This window comes from Ascaphus truei, chromosome 6, assembly GCF_040206685.1.
Source record: "Ascaphus truei isolate aAscTru1 chromosome 6, aAscTru1.hap1, whole genome shotgun sequence".
In the NCBI taxonomy this organism is placed as follows: domain Eukaryota; kingdom Metazoa; phylum Chordata; class Amphibia; order Anura; family Ascaphidae; genus Ascaphus; species Ascaphus truei.
Window position 1 is genome coordinate 106,228,591 of NC_134488.1, and position 18,764 is coordinate 106,247,354.

Sequence of the window (18,764 nt, forward strand, 5' to 3'; positions counted from 1 at the left end):
TTATCAGGACATATATAACTCACCACTAGATGAAGGGGGTGTGTAGGGAGTGATATAAGGGAGGGAGGGTATAGGGTTGGGGGAGGCATGTCTTCTCGTTGAGGTGAAAGCGGCTCTCGGAGGGTGCTTTTTCAGCTAGGATCACTAAGACCTACTTGTTTGAGCCCGTGTACGCAAACCTGTTGTCAAGGAACTTCTATGATCTGTTTGCCGATTCACTGATGATTTTATTATCAAAATGAAATATAGGCTGGACCTGCCAAAGGAGAATGCATCTAGTGCTATCAATGCCAAATTGTGGCCCGTTCCATCCCGGGTATGTCTGTCTGGGCCAACCAGGGTAACCAGATCTTTAGATAATTGATGCCAGTGTCGTTAACTAGACTCGTTAACTTTTCCATCTGGCAGATAAACCAAATCTTGTTCTGAATCTTGGGGATGGAAAGAATCACGTTAAGTTTCCATACTGCTGCGATCTCGCATCGGGTTGCTAGGACAAAGTTCCCGATTAATTGCAAAAATATCTTTTTTTTTTTTTTCAAATAGTTTTATTAGGCATTGATACAACATTTAGAAAGAGAAGAACAGAGAGTGCACGTCCCATAGTGTAAAACAGTACATTTAATCAACAAAAAGAAAGGACAAGGGGATTAAGAACACTCACAAAAGTGCAAGATAAAAAGGCAATTTGTGATATAATCAGCAGCAACAAGGCCACACCGTCCTGGAACACATCAGCTGTTGGATAGTCCCTCCGGTTCACCTCCAGCAATTGCCGGATGATCGGAAACAGTGTCTCTTTGCCTCAATGCTATTAGGAGTTTTTTCAGCCTCAGTTCAGCTCCATGCGCTCTCCGGCCGTAAAGCGCACACTGCGTGATGACGTAGTGTCGTGGTAGCGTGCCCTGACGCGTTTCGTCACGACAGTGACTTTATCAAAGGGAATATCAACTAGGGGGAGGGCTCGGTATTTATAGGCTCAACTATACAAAGAGAAGTGGCGCCGGAGCAACCAGAGGCCAATCGTCAGTGCCCATGCATGAAACCACGGCACTGGCAATCAGCCAATGAAAACAGCCATGCCAAACCTGTCAGCAACAATAGTTATTTATAATAATATATACGCTGACAAAACAAAACTGCAAAAAAATGTGTAAATGCATAATTCCTCTAAATAGAACCACATAGCAATGAAGGTGGATGGCAGTAAATAATATACTGTATATATTCACAAAAAGAATATGTAAATAGTAAACCATATAAAAATAATTAATAATTAGAACTCACAGCATTAAGAAATTTCATATATACATATATATGTGCTACTATCAGCACATGGACATATACATATAGAGCACAAACAAAGAAAGACCCTCATTAATAATACATTATACATTAACAAATAATAAAATTAATATGTATATCATTTAAAAACAGTATTAAATACACATCTATATGTATATGATAATATACATATCCCAAGTCTCTCATCATTACCATACAGATAAAAACAAAAACATTCACAAATAAACTCCATTAATAAAAACATTCACATGGTAATGATGAGACTTGGGATATGTATATTATCATATACATATAGATGTGTATTTAATACTGTTTTTAAATGATATATATCTTAATTTTATTATTTGTTAATGTATAATGTATTATTAAGGAGGGTCTTTCTTTGTTTGTGCTCTATATGTATATGTGACATGTAATACTTATGTCCATGTGCTGATAGTAGCACATATATATGTATACATGAAATTTCTTAATGCTGTGAGTTCTAATTATTAATTATTTTTGTATGGTTTACTATTTACATATTCTTTTTGTGAATATATACAGTATATTATTTACTGCCATCCACCTTCATTGCTATGTGGTTCTATTTAGAGGAATTATGCATTTACACATTTTTTTGCAGTTTTGTTTTGTCAGCGTATATATTATTATAAATAACTATTGTTGCTGACAGGTTTGGCTTTGCTGTTTTCATTGGCTGATTGCCAGTGCCGTGGTTTCATGCATGGGCACTGACGATTGGCCTCTGGTTGCTCCGGCGCCACTCCTCTTTGTATAGTTGAGCCTATAAATACCGAGCCCTCCCCCTAGTTGATATTCCCTTTGATAAAGTCACTGTCATGACGAAACGCGTCAGGGCACGCTACCACGACACTACGTCATCACGCAGTGTGCGCTTTACGGCCGGAGAGAGCATGGAGCTGATCTGAGGCTGAAAAAACTCCTAATAGCATTGAGGCAAAGAGACACTGTTTCCGATCATCCGACAATTGCTGGAGGTGAACCGGAGGGACTATCCAACAGCTGATGTGTTCCAGGACGGTGTGGCCTTGTTGGTGGTGATTATATCACAAATTGCTTTTATATTTTGCACTTTTGTGAGTGTCCTTAATCCCCTTGTCCTTTCTTTTTATTGATTAAATGTACTGTTTTACACTATGGGACGTGCGCTCTCTGTTCTTCTCTTTCTATAGTTTTCCTGCTGGAATTGGTTATTCCTTCTGAGAGCAGCCGTGGATCCCTGATCATCATTTCTAATTTTCCTGAACTTCTATTGGACTTGTACTAAGGGTTGGACTTTCTTCCATTTTTTGTTCCCCTTTTTTTCCCTGTTTGATATATGTTAACATTATTTATTGGCACGTTTTTTTTCATTTTTTCACATTTTTAACACTTTTTTTCACATTCATGGTTTTTTCATATTGTTAGATTGTTAATTATATTTAATTTTCATCATTATTATACACAATATTTGCACGGTTAATTTGTCACTTTGTTTCACGAGTGGCGCTACTGAAATTTTTTTCTTATTGATACAACATTTGTCAACATACAATCAACATAGCCTAATTCGTGAACAGTTTTATATTTTTTTGGGGGGGAAAAGAATAGACAACCTAAAATGTCGTAGTGAGAGGGAGCCTTCAGAGAGGAAAGGGAGGGGAGTAACAGGGGGGGAGGGAGGGAAGGGGGGTGCCCAGCCCACCCTGGTAGGCGGGGTCTCATATTGGGCAAAAATATCTTTTAATACAAATTGCCTTTAGTTTTCATTTTGCATCCTAATAACATATTTTAGACCTGGTAAAGATGGGAAATGAATCCCCAATAGGTGCTTCCAATATCCAGGATAACAGTAGCAATATAGCTGAGAGTCCAGGAAGTAGTATATCCTCTATAATATAGTGCGTGCAGTGAGTAGGCATAAAGCTCACAATATAGCCATGATATGGGACTCCAATATCAGGATAAAAAGCCCCCACAGTGAATGTGTGTAATGAATTCTCAACAAAGAGAACCCACCCCACACCCACTAATGGGAGCAATGCACCTATATCCCTAGGCTAGAGCAAATAGAATAGCCTCACTGCAAAGACTGCATGTACATTGAAATAATTATCACTCACGATTTGTAAAATATCCTGGTAAGCATGGCGTGCCTCCATCCTGTCATAGTAAATCCAAGTGAAAAAAGGTGGTGGAGCACTGCCTATGAAAATAAAGGGCTGGAGGCTGGTAGAAATAAAATTAAATATGCTTTATTCTAAGGCATAAGTAGACATGGCTACAAAAAACGGGTCCTCTAACGCGTTTCACTCCGTCGTGGTGCTTTGTCAAAGATTGACCTGTGTTCTAAAACAATGCTCTATATATGGAGATTTGAATGAGGAAGTGAATTTGCGCCAAGACTCTCCACCCGATCACGTGATCAGGTAGTAAACTACGGGTTCCTCAGAGCGAAACCACATCCCCAGTCAAAATGATCTATACAAGGTGAGAACAACACACAAAACAATAAACAGGTGAACTTACTGAGTGCCTGCCTTGTCAGGAGACAATTTCGCCACCGAGTGACTCACCCGATCCCAAGATGGCCGATCGAGACGTAAATACGGAAGCCCAAAGGGGGAAAAAAAGGCTCACTGAACAAACCAGGAAATACAGAAAGCACAAATCTATAACTAAGTGACAACTTCATTGAGAAATACAATACTAACAAAATAGTGAAATTAAAAAATATATACTAAAAAGAAAAAAACCTTCCAATACATGAATGTACCTGTATATCTAAACAAAAAAATAATAAATAATGAGCTATATTAATATAAAAGTGTACATTAAAACAAGAACACATTTAACACTTCTAAAGTGAAAAAACATATAACAAAAATGTGTATATGATATTATTAACTAAGTGATATTCTAATAATATATAAAAAATATATATATAAAGAAAAAAATGATAGCATGTATACAGCAATACTAATTAATACCATGTTAAACAACATGTATAATAATAATAAATGAGCATTAAATAAATAAATGTGTATATATATGTTTTTAAATTGTATGAACCAAATCACATAAAGGAATACTAAATAGAATTAACACTTTCCACTATTAAAGAATGACCATAGCATAGTAACAAATGATCATGCATAGCATAACATAATATATAATATATAATATCCTGATAGATAAAAATATATATATAACAATATAACAATATATTAACTTAACTTAACAGATAATACATGAAAAAACAACAAGAATATGGATGAAATCAAAAGAATTAATGTTAAGTCCTATAAATCAAAAAAATTCTAGAAAATGAATCAATTCCCAATCCTGGTTAATTCCAAATGGGTGTAATGTGACCATACTAAAAATCCAGAACATCTCACGTCAGTTGAGCATGTTCAACCTATCCCCACCCCGGGGCGGTATAGGAACATGCTCAACAGCCGAAAAAGAGAAGTTCTGGATACCTCCCTGTGGACAACAGGCAAAATGTCTTGAGACTGGATGAGTGGTATTACTTTTTTTGATAGCCCTTACGTCTCCATAATCCTAAATTTCAAGGACCTAATAGTTCGGCCAATGTAGTGTTTACCACAGCCACAATGAAGTATGTAAACCGTGTAGCTGGTATTGCAATTAATGAAAGACATAATCTTTATATTCGAATTGTAAAACCTAATAAGAATATAAAGATTATGTCTTTCATTGTTAGTATTGTATTTCTCAATGAAGTTGTCACTTAGTTATAGATTTGTGCTTTCTGTATTTCCTGGTTTGTTCAGTGAGCCTTTTTTTTCCCCTTTGGGCTTCCGTATTTATGTCCCGATCGGCCATCTTGGGATCGGGTGAGTCCCTCGGTGGCGAAATTGTCTCCTGACAAGGCAGGCACTCAGTAAGTTCATCTGTTTATTGTTTTGTGTGTTGTTCTCACCTTGTATGGATCATTTTGACTGGGGATGTGGTTTCGCTCTGAGGAACCCGTAGTTTACTACCCGATCACGTGATCGGGTGGAGAGTCTTGGCGCGAATTCACTTCCTCATTCAAATCTCCATATATAGAGCATTGTTTTAGAAAACAGGTCACTCTTTGACAAAGCGCCACAACGGCGTGAAACGCGTTAGAGGACCCGGTTTTTGTAGCCATTTCTACTTATGCCTTAGAATAAATCATTTTTAATTTTATTTCTACCAGCATCCAGCCCTTTATTTTCATAGGCAGTGCTCCCACCACCTTTTTTCACCTATATTTTAGACCTGCAGCTGTTTTCAATAATATTGAAATATTTGCATAACATTTGGTGTGTCTTTGTACACAAGTTGTTGAGACCTCAAGTGACAAGTCTCTTCTTTATAGAGTGTATACAGATAATGAAGAAACTTGTGAGGCCTTGGAAGTACACGTTCAACACCATCTACGTATGAAGAACTCTCATGTTAGTTCAGTATGACGACATGCAACAAACCTCTGATTCTCCTTGCAACTAGACTTCTTAAAAGATGAGACAAATAGCTAGACTTAAAAATTGCTGCTAAGTCAGAATGCACCGCTAAGGAACACATAATAGATTCATTTCTCTAGTTACCCTCTTCCCATCTTGTCTCTCTAGGTGCAGGTAATAGGTGGGGTAGATGCCTTTGTCCACTCCTTTCTTGTCCCTGGTGATACGGCACTGAAGGGTAATGTTGTGGGGAGCTGGGCGTAAAGCAAAGCCTTCTAGATCATCAGTTTCAAGGGGTGTCGCGACCTCGGAAGCGCCATCCTAGGTTTAGAAGAAACGAGATGAGGCAGCGCTGGCCTGAAATATGTATGTTATTCACAGGTTCGAATCAGCGTATTCTTTAATCTGTCAGAGGCAGGTAGAAGGGAGACTACTCCTACCCTGAGAATAATAATGTCTAACATCTTAAGATAAAAAGCACACTAGAATAATAAGTGAGGATAATGCAGTAGCACAAGGAACATTATTGACCTATACTTTTCCTAGCCTTCTATTATACAGGAAACCCACAGAATCCATACCTCTGTGCTCGGTCCCGTACCCCAAAAATCAAACCCAGAATATAAATGTACAGCCTCCTCTTTGGGAAACTACAAGACAATATTTAGAAAAAACAGCACAGCGCCAAGTCTTTCTAATAAAAGGAAAAAAAAAAACGTTATTGCACAAATCCATACAATATCGCATTGGCATGGATAAATACAGGCGTTCAGGAAGTGATTTGTTTTGCGCCGACAAAGTGCTTCAAAAGGGGTGATGAAGCAACCCAATGAAGCAGTTTTACGGATTAAATGCTAACAAAATGAAGGCTACAGGCTGGTACTGTTATCTGTGTTATTGAATTATATCCCAACTCCTGTGTCCTGGTAAGAAACTGCAAGGGGTCTTCTAGGGCCAGCTGCTGGTCCTCAGAGCAGTGATTGGGTGTCAGCTAGTTTTAGCATTAGGCCCACATTTTGTAACAATGTGACCCAGTGCTTGATAATCCCTCTTTTTTATGGATTTAGGTCGATATTTACTAACAGTGCTTTCCCATAAGTGAATCAGCAGTGAGGTGACATATGGCATTGCACTGCTTAGTAAATATGGCCCCTAATAAGGAAATTAAATGGCCAGAACTTTTTTTAAATAAATAGTTTATGTTATGCCCTCTTAAAGGGTATATTATATGTGTATATGTATGGGACCGGTCAGTGTATGCATCGCTTTACAGAAATATAAGACCTAATACGGAGAAGAATAGTACAATATTAGGATTAAGAGCATAATACACAAAATATGACATTGTGGAAAAGTCCCACAAAGATGTTACAGTCAGGTGGGGGGTAAAGAGAGTTCATGGTAGTGCAGATTATAAAGGGAGAGGTTAATGTCGTGCATACTGTATGCAGTGGGTCATGTGATCACTTTACACCACTATGGAAGTGCTTCCTTGTAAAGGTAACTTTAGGACTGAAGCAGGGGTTCTTCGGAGCTCAATCCCATTCATCCCAGCTCCGGGGACCCCCCGCTTCCAGAGATACTTACCTCCATAGAGGGTGCCGGTAGTCGCTCCGCTCAGTTAGCAGCAATGACGTGATAGTGGAGTTTCAAAGCTTCCGCGCCCTGTGGGCCAATAGAAAGCCATGACGTCATCAGGTTCGGCTTCCTATTGATGCACATGATGCGGGAGCTTTAAACTTTGCCGAGATATCGGCACCCCCTTCAGAGGTCTTTCGGTAAGCAGGGGGTGCCCAGAGCTGAGATTCATGGCTTTCAGCTCCGGAGTCCCCCTGCTACACACCTATGTTAAAAAAATAATAATTAAAAAAAAAAAATGCATGAATTGCTCCTTTAAAAATAGTGAGGGGAAGAGAGTTCAAGAGGCAGGGGGCAGTATGAGAGAAATATTTCAGACAGGACAGAGCAGTAGAGTGTGTGGGACAGAGAGAAGACATTATTGAAGACATTATTGAGAATATCAGAGGAAGAGAGCAGGTACATAGCAAGAGATGAGAGCAGATATAAAAAGGGGTAGAGGAGGCAAGGGCCTTGAAGGAGAGGAGGATGCATTTGTAGGTGGAAGCCCGGGGATTTCAGGAGGAGAGGCAGCGACAAGTCTTTGAAAAAGTGCTATAATTATAGAATTGTGTATAAATTGTAAAGTAGAGAGCTGTGAGGAAGGAAGTCCAGATAATCCTTCATTTTGTATTTGCACCTTCCTCTTGACCCATGAAGGGGGGTTCTGTATAAGGGACAGGACAGGATATTATGGGTATTCCTATTTTTCATTGCTTTGGAAAACGATAATATACTTGCCAATGGTCCCCCTAGAGCAAGCAGCAGGCAAGAATGCAGGATAGAGTGCCAGGGACAAATAGGGGAAAGGTTCATTTACTACGTGAAAATATGATTTGTTTTCAGGAGCAACAAGACTCATTGTTCAAGATTCCATTTCATTATAAACCATCACAATCAATTGTTTATCCTATCTACCATATCTGCACAATGTGTCATCTGCAATGTCCACCACCAAGCAAATGCACGATGGGCACGATGGGCACGATGGGCACGATGGGCACGATGGGATTTACACAATGGCATCTTGGAGTCTCCATAAATATATCTTTCATGTATGTACCGGGCCTAAAACTTCCCACTTTTCATGTGCAAATCAGATAATCTTCATAACTCACCTTGCTGGAGGCAGAGAGTGGTCTTGTGTACATCACACTACTCAAAATATCTGAATCTCCATCAAAGTCAACCTCGTCAGTGTCATCTGCGTCCTCTTCCTCATTGCTGAGACTCATTTTGGATTTGACTACATCAGGAAAAATCAATAAAGAAAAAGGAGAATATTGCCCTAATGGAGTACATAGAAAGCACATGTATAATTAAAATGCCATAATTGTGTTGCAGGACATTACTACATACCCTGCCGCTGCACCTATTTATCTTGTATACTACATGTTTTTGGCTCCTGTGAGAACAGCTGTACCTATTACACAGAAAGTTTTTGTGTGTGTGGGAAGCTGCATAGGTTATGGGACTTCCACGGGGATTTCTTGGAAATACCAGCGTCTAGCACGAGCAGAGGAATACCAGTAGCACTTATTTTATACCCACAAAATGTTGGGGTGGGGCTGGGGGGGGGGGTGGAGAGGATCTGTTCATAAAGATTACTTGATCCCAGGCAACTGCCATCCTTAACTATTGGAGAACCATGTTTGTCCAGGTACAAATATAGAAACTTTGTACAATTGACACTTTCAAGGCTGTGTGCTACAGACCGCTGGTTTGGTTCGGTCTCATCTAAAACATTTGTTGGGCAGTCTTGGAAAATCTTTAAACAATTATTCGGTAAGATGTTCCGATGTAATGTACTGTATATGTTTTGACGGTCAGATAAAAAAAAAATGTGGTTTAATTTTCTTATATGCTAGTCCACTAGCACATTTTCCACTACAACTTAGGCTGCGCTTATAGTGCCGGCGACAGCGATGCAACGGCGCGTCAAAACAAATGCATCGTTGCCGGCGCTTATAGTGGACGTGACGGGGATGGCGCAATGGAGCGACAGCGCTACCAAAATTCTGGTAGTCAGTGGAATTTGATTTTTGGAGAGACGTCTCCACATGTGACAGGCTATAAGCCAATCAGGGAGCTTCTCCGCCCGTCTGCCTTCCCCTTTGCTGACGTCACTGGCCTTGCAGCCAGCGACGTCTCCAGAATCTGAAATACAACTTTCGCAATGGCGACGGATGACGTCATCGGTCGCGTTGCCGTCGCCGTCTGTATAAGCGCAGCCTTAGTATAGATTTCCCCTAGAATGTATTATTGAGCCAGTAGTGGATTTTCTCAACTGGTCTCAGTCTGTACTGTAGGAAGCTCCTCCATGTTTGTGTTTGACACCCACATACCTTTCTTTGGTGGCTTCTTTTTATTACGTTTCTTTATTGGGGCTGGGGGCACTATTCGATCATCTACAGACAGAGAATCCTCTTCGCTTGAATGTTCAATCGTAAGGATGTCTTCCTTTTTGATTTCTTGTACCTCATCCTGAAAGGCTACTGGTCCATCAAAGCCTGCAGGAAAATACATACACAGGTGAGTAGATAGCGTTATCACAGATGCACTTTCTGCAACCTCTTCATAATCTACTGGAATCTGGGACAGAGGCATTGATTGGCAGGAAGCATTTAGAAAGTAGCAATGAACTGGTAGAAGCACAAGTCTTTAGTTGAGATCAGGGCTGTTCACCAACATTTACTACAAGAATAGAGGGCTGTCATGATAATATCATGAGATATTAGGTATTTTAATCATTTTGGTGCTTCAGGGGTTAATGAGATACAGTCTGAATTTAAAAATACACTATAATCGGGTTTGCAACAGGCTAGGAGCCTTCATGGTTCGGTGCTGAGCTTCAAAGGGACTTAATTGGGTGGGGGGTATCCAGGATAGCCCACTCAAGGTGACATTGTTGTTTAGAAGGTCGTAAACAATAAGCAGACTGGGTTCTGCCAGCTTCAAAGAAAATGTGAAGTTTTTGTCTCTGACATAAAACTGTCGATCTCACAGCCGATTTATGACGGGTGAGTTTATCTTGTGGGAATGGGGAAAATTCGACTTAAAGTCTGGGAAAATATTATGAAAAATCTGATCTCATCAGAGGTGTATTTGGGACCAAATACATGAGACCTCATCTTCTGTACCAGTGACCTATCTGGGAGAAAACCTATAACATTTGGGTAATGTACTGTATAGGGATTTCTATCCTTTTATTTTAAGAAGCTGGTCTGCATTCTATTGTAACTGTATGTTCTTGTAATACTTTTTTTCTGTGAGCACTGTATTTTTATAAATATCAAAACATTTAATAAGTGATGCTTTGGGCTCTGAATGAACTGTTGCACGCTCTGGGGAGAGTATTTCCTTTTCCGGACACATTTTGCTACAACTGATTTTTGTGTGTTAAGCCAGGGGTGCACAAACTTCCTGCGCTGCGCCCCCCTGCCTGCTCTCCCCCTGTGTCGCACCCCCCCCCCTCCTTACCTCTAATGCGGCTTCAAATGATGCAGCGGGGTCACATCATGTGTTGCCATGGAGACGTATGGACTGAAGCCGGGTAAGTAAGCCGTGCCCCCCCCCCAAAAAAGAGTCTCGGACGCGCCCCCCTGTTTGCGCACCCTTGTGTTAAAGTGCATAGTTTTTCCTATAATACACAGAGTTAGCTAGAGTAGCCGTGTGTATTAATTCTGGTTGCATATCTAAGTCACGTACTCACTTGTGTGCTGTTCGTGATGGTTGTATATTGGAACGGATTTAGGGGAGATATAACTCATTTGAGGGACTTCTGCGAAGGTGACGAGTGGGACAGCTTGCGAGCTGTGTAATAATTATTGTCCTTTATGGGAGATATTGTCCGTCTGAGGGACCTCTGCGGAGGTGAAACGTGGGAGTGCTTGCGAGCATGAGTATTAACCCTTTTCCCGTATGCAGGTCACGTGCTCGCAAGGGTGCCGTATGTGACAAGGGCTATCACCATTTGGCTCCTTGAAAATCCTGTGTCTCTTTTCACTTTGAAAAACATACAGAACCACCTTGCTCACCATACATAAGAGGAATATTTGAACGGTGCAGAGGGAGAGTAATATGCAAAACACAGATAAATGACCAAAGGAGGTCACTAAGAGTCCCTAAAAGTTGCACTCATTAGATAATATAATACAATGTACATAAAGTACCAGTTAGATAACTAGTACCAATAGTATGAAAATATATACACAGACCAACTGGGAATTATCCACATTAACTAAACTATAACATGACAAACAAAAATATAAAGTTTTATTACACAATAAAATCTGACGAAATTAATAAAATAACAACTAAATTACAAAAACTAAAAAGATCCCCTAGTGAGCGAGACAGGAGAAATATGGCGAATAGAAGGGTTAATATGAACCTATAATGATAACCCCATAGAGTATATATATGGAGGTAGGGTCCAAAATATATTAACACGGCTAAATAGCCTCACCATAACCCCATGCAAAATAGCAGCATCTAAACAAGGGGAAATCCCATAGTGCTAGAGACACAGTATACCAAAAGGAGACATTACTGTCACGGTAGCTTATGACAAGATATAATGAACACCAAATATCTGGGTTGAACTGAACGAGGCTTAGATATAATAAAATATATTTATTCCTTAAAAAAGGTGAACACAGCAATATAGTACAATTAACAGACAAGAAGGTAACACTTACTTAGGGTTGGGGGATGGAGAAGTATCAGCTAGCAATTCTCCAGCAATCCGGTGACATTCCAGGTGGAATCGGAAGCACAACTAAAAACTGTAGGGTTGACACAGTTTATATACCTGTGTAACCCTATTCTTAACATTGAATACAGACTATTGGTGAACAATTATCTGTATCCAATCCCTAACGTGGAGACACATATTAACCCATGCCCCCCAGCTAATTAGCCCATGTGTACTGGGACTCTATGGGTAACCCCATAATTAAATCAGGGGCGACGAACAGTCTATCAAATGAAGTATCTGCATTGTTTGTAGGTGTAGACATAACACTTACAAACCACTCCAGTTTGATGATTCTCCACCCTCAGGTAACAATTAGAGTGGCAGAGTCTGTTGATTAGTACTTGATCTGTTGATTAGTACTTAGTGTAAACAATCAGGCAGTTAACTTTTGATCACAGTGCTTAGGCTCAATCAGCCGGCTGCCCTTCGTGACCTATTAGCATAGCAGATGGAGTCTGCATTTTCAGGGCAGATCCAAAATACCATACATATACACTTTAATATCTACACATATTATTAAGTTCCATTCTGGTGGGCTCAGTGGGTCGAAATTTGCCAGTTCTTAATGCCTACAGTGACTCCACATATTGGCCAAATATCAACTCTCTGCGACCTCCAGAACTGGAGATACAGAAATGCACTTTAAAACATCTTTAAAATACAGGATTATAATGAAACATGGGAACAGGGGAACATACATTTTCATGACATGACAAGGTGTAAACCACATTCCTGGACCGCAGTCCAGTTAACCCCTTGCTTCCCTGGTGAGGTCAGGGGGTGGCCATATGGGGTGCAACCCCTTTAATACCGGGCAACCCCCTCTCCCTCTACACCTCCCCTTCTTAATGGGTGACCTGTGGCCCACTGGCCCTAACGGGGAGTGGGGCACTGCTGGCACCCTTAACGAACTCAGTCTCAGAGGGATAGTCCTGACGTGAAAGTCCATCAGCATTGCTGTTTTCACTACCCTTTTTGTGCTGAATGGTAAATTCAAACTCTTGCAAGGCCAAGCTCCACCTTAGCAACTTGGCATTCTCCCCTGATGCCCTCTGCAGCCAACTCAGGGGGTTGTGGTCTGTGAGGACCGTGAAACATAGGGCTGGAGTTTTTTGAGTGCCCACACAATGGCCAAGCACTCTTTCTCAATGGTAGCATAGGCCACCTCTCTGGGTGGTAGTTTTCGGCTGAGGTACACCACAGGGTGCTCTCTGCTGTCGTCCCCCACTTGGCTCAACACAGCCCCAATGCCATAGTCCGAGGCATCGGTCTGTATGAGGAAATGTTTGGTATAGTCCGGGGCAGCCAGTATGGGGGCCCCAGCAAGCGCAGTTTTCAGTGCCTGGAAAGCAGTCTCACAGGCAGGAGTCCAGGTGATAAGCACAGGCAGTTGCTTCTTAGTCAAATCAGTCAGGGGTTTGGCCACGGCACTGTACTGTGGGACAAACTTCCTATAGTACCCTGCGGTGCCCAAAAATGCCATGACCTGTTTCTTGGTTTTTGGAACAGGCCACTGAACTATGGCTTCTACCTTGGCTGGCTCTGGTTTGAGGTGCCCTCCACCCACCCTGTGCCCTAAGTACAGGACCTCTGCCATCCCTACCATACACTTAGTGGGTTTCAAGGTAAGCCCAGCCTCCCTGATCCTATCCAGCACCGCAGCTACATGTCCTAAATGGGAGTCCCAGGAATTACTAAAAAGACAGCAATGTCATCTAAGTAAGCCCTGGCATAGCTCTGCATCCCTTCCAGTAACCTATTGACCAGGCGTTGGAAAGTAGCCGGGGCATTCTTCATCCCAACTGGCATCACCAAAAACTCATAGAGGCCACTTGGAGTGATGAATGCTGACTTCTCCCTAGCCTCCAGGGTCAGTGGGATTTGCCAATAGACTTTGCTCAAATCCATAGTGGTCAGATACCTTGCCCCCGCGAGTTCATCCAGTAACTCATCCATGCGGGGCATGGGGTAGGCATCAGTTGAGCAAGCGGTAGTCCACACAAAACCGGGTGGTCTTGTCCTTCTTAGGGACTAGAACTACCGGGCTTGCCCAAGGACTCTGGGACGGAGTAATTACCCCTAGGGTCAGCATCTCCTCTATCTCCCTTTCCATACTGGTCTTGACCTCTGCTGACACTCTATAAGCGTGCTTATGCAGAGGCTGCAGATCCCTTGTGTGCACTGGGTGTTTTGTGAGATGTGTGGTCCCTGGCATGTCAGTGAAGAGGGCCCTATACTTAGCTAGCATGTCCCTGGCTTCTACCTGCTGCCTAGCACTCAACTGTGCCCCTATCTCTACCTGCTCCACAGTGTTTCCCTGCCTAGCCTCCCCTAGGAGATCAGGCAGAGCATTGCTCGCCGGATCCTCCAGCAGTGGGCTACAAATGGCCATTACTGCTCCCATACTCGGTGCTCTGTATTCTTTCAGCATATTAACGTGATATGTCTTATGCCTCTCAGGCTCTACCTGTACAACGTAGTTGTACTCATTCACCTTTCGGATGACCGGGTACGGTCCCGACCAGGCAGCCATCATCTTGTTCTCCCGAGTGGGTTTGAGAACAAGCACCTGCTGTCCTGGGATGAATTCTCTGCTACGGGCATTCCGGTCATACCACTGCTTTTGCTTGGTCTGAGCGGCCCTGAGGTGGTCCTGGGCCACCCCCATGAGCATCTCTAACCGGTCTCGGAGATCTACTACATACTGGATCACGGAAGCATCAGTAGCAGTAGCCTCCCCTTCCCATCCCTCACGGAATAGGTCCAGAGGTCCATGTACCCTGCGGCCATATAGTAGCTCGAAGGGGGAGAAGCCTGTAGATTCCTGCGGTACCTCTCGGTAGGCAAACAGCAAGTGCTGTAAATGAATCTCCCAGTCTTTCCCCTCCACCTCTATAAAAATCCGGAGCATCTGCTTCAGGGTACCGTTAAACCTCTCACATAATCCGTTTGTCTGGGGATGGTAAGGGGTAGTGCGCCGGTGCTGTACACCGCATGCATCCCAGAGACAATGTAACAGTTCACTCATGAACTGCGACCCCTGATCGGTTAGGACCTCACTAGGAAAACCTACCCTAGAAAAAATGTTCAGCAAAGCTGCTGCCACTGTCTTGGCATCTATGGTGCCAAGCGCTACCGCCTCAGGGTACTGGGTGGCAAAATCCACCACCGTTAGGATGTAGCGCTTCCCTGACCTGCTAGGAATCATAAGGGGTCCTACAAGATCCATCACTACTTTCTGGAAGGGTTCCCCTATTATCGGTAGGGGTTTCAGGGGTGCCTTCACAGCTTGGTGCTGGGGTGCGTTGCCCCTGATGGGGTCCGCCGGAACGCAGGGGTTCCGGGCAATCTGGTCTGATGTGACCAGGGCGGTTGCAGTTGTAGCACCGGCGCTCATGCCGGAGCTCCCTCTCCTTCGGTGGACTGCTGCCCGCAGGCGGCCTCTGAGGCCATTGGGGGGTATTGGCAGACTTTCTGGCCAGTGCCGCCACCACCGCCGCCTTGGCTACTGCTTTGGTGGTCATCAGGGCTCGGCTTTCCACATAGTCGTCTGCAAGCCTTGCTGCCTCCTGGTAAGTCTTGGGCTTCTTGTCGTACACCCAAGCCCTCACCGCCGGAGGGCACTGCTGCATGAGCTGCTCCTGAAAGATGAGCTCCAGCAGGCATTGGTAAGTCCGCGCCTCATAGCCCTCCACCCAGCGTATCCCGTACAAAGCCATGCGGGTCACGTAGGTAACATAGGACTCCTGGGACTGCCTCTCTTCCTGACGGAATTTACCCCGGTAGGCTTCAGGAGTAAAACCGTACTGAAACAATAACAGTTCTTTCAGGTGGTCATAGTCATCAGCATACTCATCTGGAAGCGCCATCATCGTTGCTTAGCCAAGCCGAACAGTAAGGGGTCCAAACGTGCAACCCTATGCTGGGGAAGCACTTTGTACCGCCGACACTGTGTCTCAAAGTTCTTTAGAAAACGGTCTATCTGACCAGTACCTTCCACGAACTTGGTGAGACTGTGCTGATTAAGTTTGAGTTCATCTGTGTTGGGTTGGAGAGGGGTACAATAAGCGGGTCTGTTCACTGCCATAGTGATAAACTGCAGCCGCTCCTCTGGTGTCCCTCTGTCACCCCACATAGTAATCAGTGCCAACATTTCAGGGGTGAACGGACTGGTAGCCGCAGCAACCAATACCCCTTCTGTTGCACTGCTCCCGGGAGGTGCACTCGTTCCCTCCCCGAGATTCCGCCGCCCCGGCACTGGGTTCCTTCCCTGATCTCCGGGTGGCTGTATAAAGGCAAGCTGAGCCGTATCCTGAGGCTCTGCAAGCCGGGCTTCATAGTCACCGATTGCGTCAACCATGTCTGCGACCTCCTGGTTCTCATAGGGCAGTCCATATTCACGGCACTTGTCCTTCAGCTGAGCTCGGGTCCTCATGTTGGATGAGCCTTCAGCCTCGCTCATGGTTCACGGTCGCAGCAGTGAGGTGGTGTTACAACTTGTGTTAACTGTTGCACTACTGTGTGTTCAATATCTTTAGTCCCAGGAACTCGCAATTACTCTCGAGTTCCCACTATATGACAGAGTCGCGCAGAACACTGTAATATAGGTTCAGTTCAATCCCACCGCTGCCACCAGTTATTTATAGAGCTTGTCACGGTAGCTTATGACAAGATATAATGAACACCAAATATCTGGATTGAACTGAACGAGGCTTAGATATAATAAAATATATTTATTCCTTAAAAAAGGTGAACACAGCAATATAGTACAATTAACAGACAAGAAGGTAACACTTACTTAGGGTTGGGGGATGGAGAGGTATCAGCTAGCAATTCTCCAGCAATCCGGTGACATTCCAGGTGGAATCAGAAGCACAACTAAAAACTGTAGGGTTGACACAGTTTATATACCTGTGTAACCCTATTCTTAACATTGAATACAGACTATTGGTGAACAACTATCTGTATACAATCCCTAACGTGGAGACACAAATTAACACATGCTCCCCAGCTAATTAGCCCATGTGTACTGGGACTCTATGGGTAGCCCCATAATTAAATCAGGGGCGATGACCAGTCTATCAAATGAAGTATCTGCATTGTTTGTAGGTGTAGACATAACACTTACAAACCACTCCAGTTTGATGATTCTCCACCCTCAGGTAACAATTAGAGTGGCAGAGTCTGTTGATTAGTACTTGATCTGTTGATTAGTACTTAGTGTAAACAATCAGGCAGTTAACTTTTGATCACAGTGCTTAGGCTCAATCAGCCGGCTGCCCTTCATGACCTATTAGCATAGCAGATGGAGTCTGCATTTTCAGGGCAGATCCAAAATACCATACATATACACTTTAATATCTACACATATTAATAAGTTCCATTCTGGTGGGCTCAGTGGGTCGAAATTTGCCAGTTCTTAATGCCTACAGTGACTCCACATATTGGCCAAATATCAACTCTCTGCGACCTCCAGAACTGGAGATACAGAAATGCACTTTAAAACATCTTTAAAATACAGGATTATAATGAAACATGGGAACAGGGGAACATACATTTTCATGACATGACAAGGTGTAAACCACATTCCTGGACCGCAGTCCAGTTAAACCCTTGCCTCCCTGGTGAGGTCAGGGGGTGGCCATATGGGGTGCAACCCCTTTAATACCGGGCCAACCCCCTCTCCCTCTACAATTACTATGTCACAACCTAAATAAACACTATTATCGTGATTTAAAGTAGATACAGTGAATAAGGTATATGGTACATTCAGTATACACCAGATGTTTATTAGTGAACAAGTATAGACATGTAAGCAGGTGTATAAGGTATACAAAACCTGCAGTAGAACAGGAAATATACGACCTGATAAATGATGCTGCAAGGACAGCAATATGATAGATGCCCTGTATGTACAGGATTCCTTGGTATCTCTCAGCAGTAGGAGCTGGCTCCATAAAAGGGTTCCTTGGTGTCTCTCAGCAGTAGGATATGGCGCCATAAAAAAACAGTACTTTGGAGCGCAAGCACGGCGGGCCGGCATGATGGCCGCTTGAGCATGGGGCTCCTCCCATCCCGGGCAAGTCGAATTAAAAAAAAACACATCACGCATCTTGGCAGAGCGCAAACCGCCGACATCAGCTGCGGACCACCCGGAGAGATGAAGACACGCACAGAGAAAAAGCAGGCTATTCAAGCAGCTTCAAAATTCTTCGGCAAAAGAATGCTGCGGAAACACCCGGGAGCTCAAGATGGTGGCGGCACGAGACCCCCTTAAGAATCAGAGGGAGAAGCAGAAGCTGATGCTGAAGCAGGAGCAACAGGAGGTATTAATGACAATGCTAGATCTACTACCAAAGGTGATCTTGACAACCTATTAAAAATTATGGTACAGAAAATACAAATAGAAATGACCAAAGTAGTGTCTGAATTAAGAAGAGATTTGCATGGACTGGGAGAAAGAACTGTCTGCCTAGAAAGGGTAGCAGACTATCTGATATCAGCCCAAGATGTCACTGAACATGAACTGGTAGCTTTAAAAGCACATGTAAACACCCTGACGGAAGCCCTGGAAGACACAGAGAACCATGCCAGATGAAATAATCTGAGATAACGGAATATCC

The 18,764-nt window shown here is 43.1% G+C and overlaps 1 protein-coding gene across 5 annotated transcripts in view; it reads right to left on the reverse strand.

The window, feature by feature from the left end:
* The window catches only part of LOC142497586 (tubby protein homolog), a 58,047-nt gene that overhangs the window by 13,789 nt on the left and 25,494 nt on the right, over positions 1-18,764 (reverse strand). For all 5 annotated transcript variants that reach the window (XM_075605594.1, XM_075605591.1, XM_075605592.1 and 2 more), the window contains 3 exons: positions 9,728-9,892; positions 8,501-8,628; positions 5,910-6,086 (listed from right to left, as the gene is read on the reverse strand). In XM_075605594.1, coding sequence (XP_075461709.1) covers positions 5,910-6,086; positions 8,501-8,628; positions 9,728-9,892 — 470 coding nt within the window. The remainder of the gene's footprint in view (positions 1-5,909; positions 6,087-8,500; positions 8,629-9,727; positions 9,893-18,764) is intronic.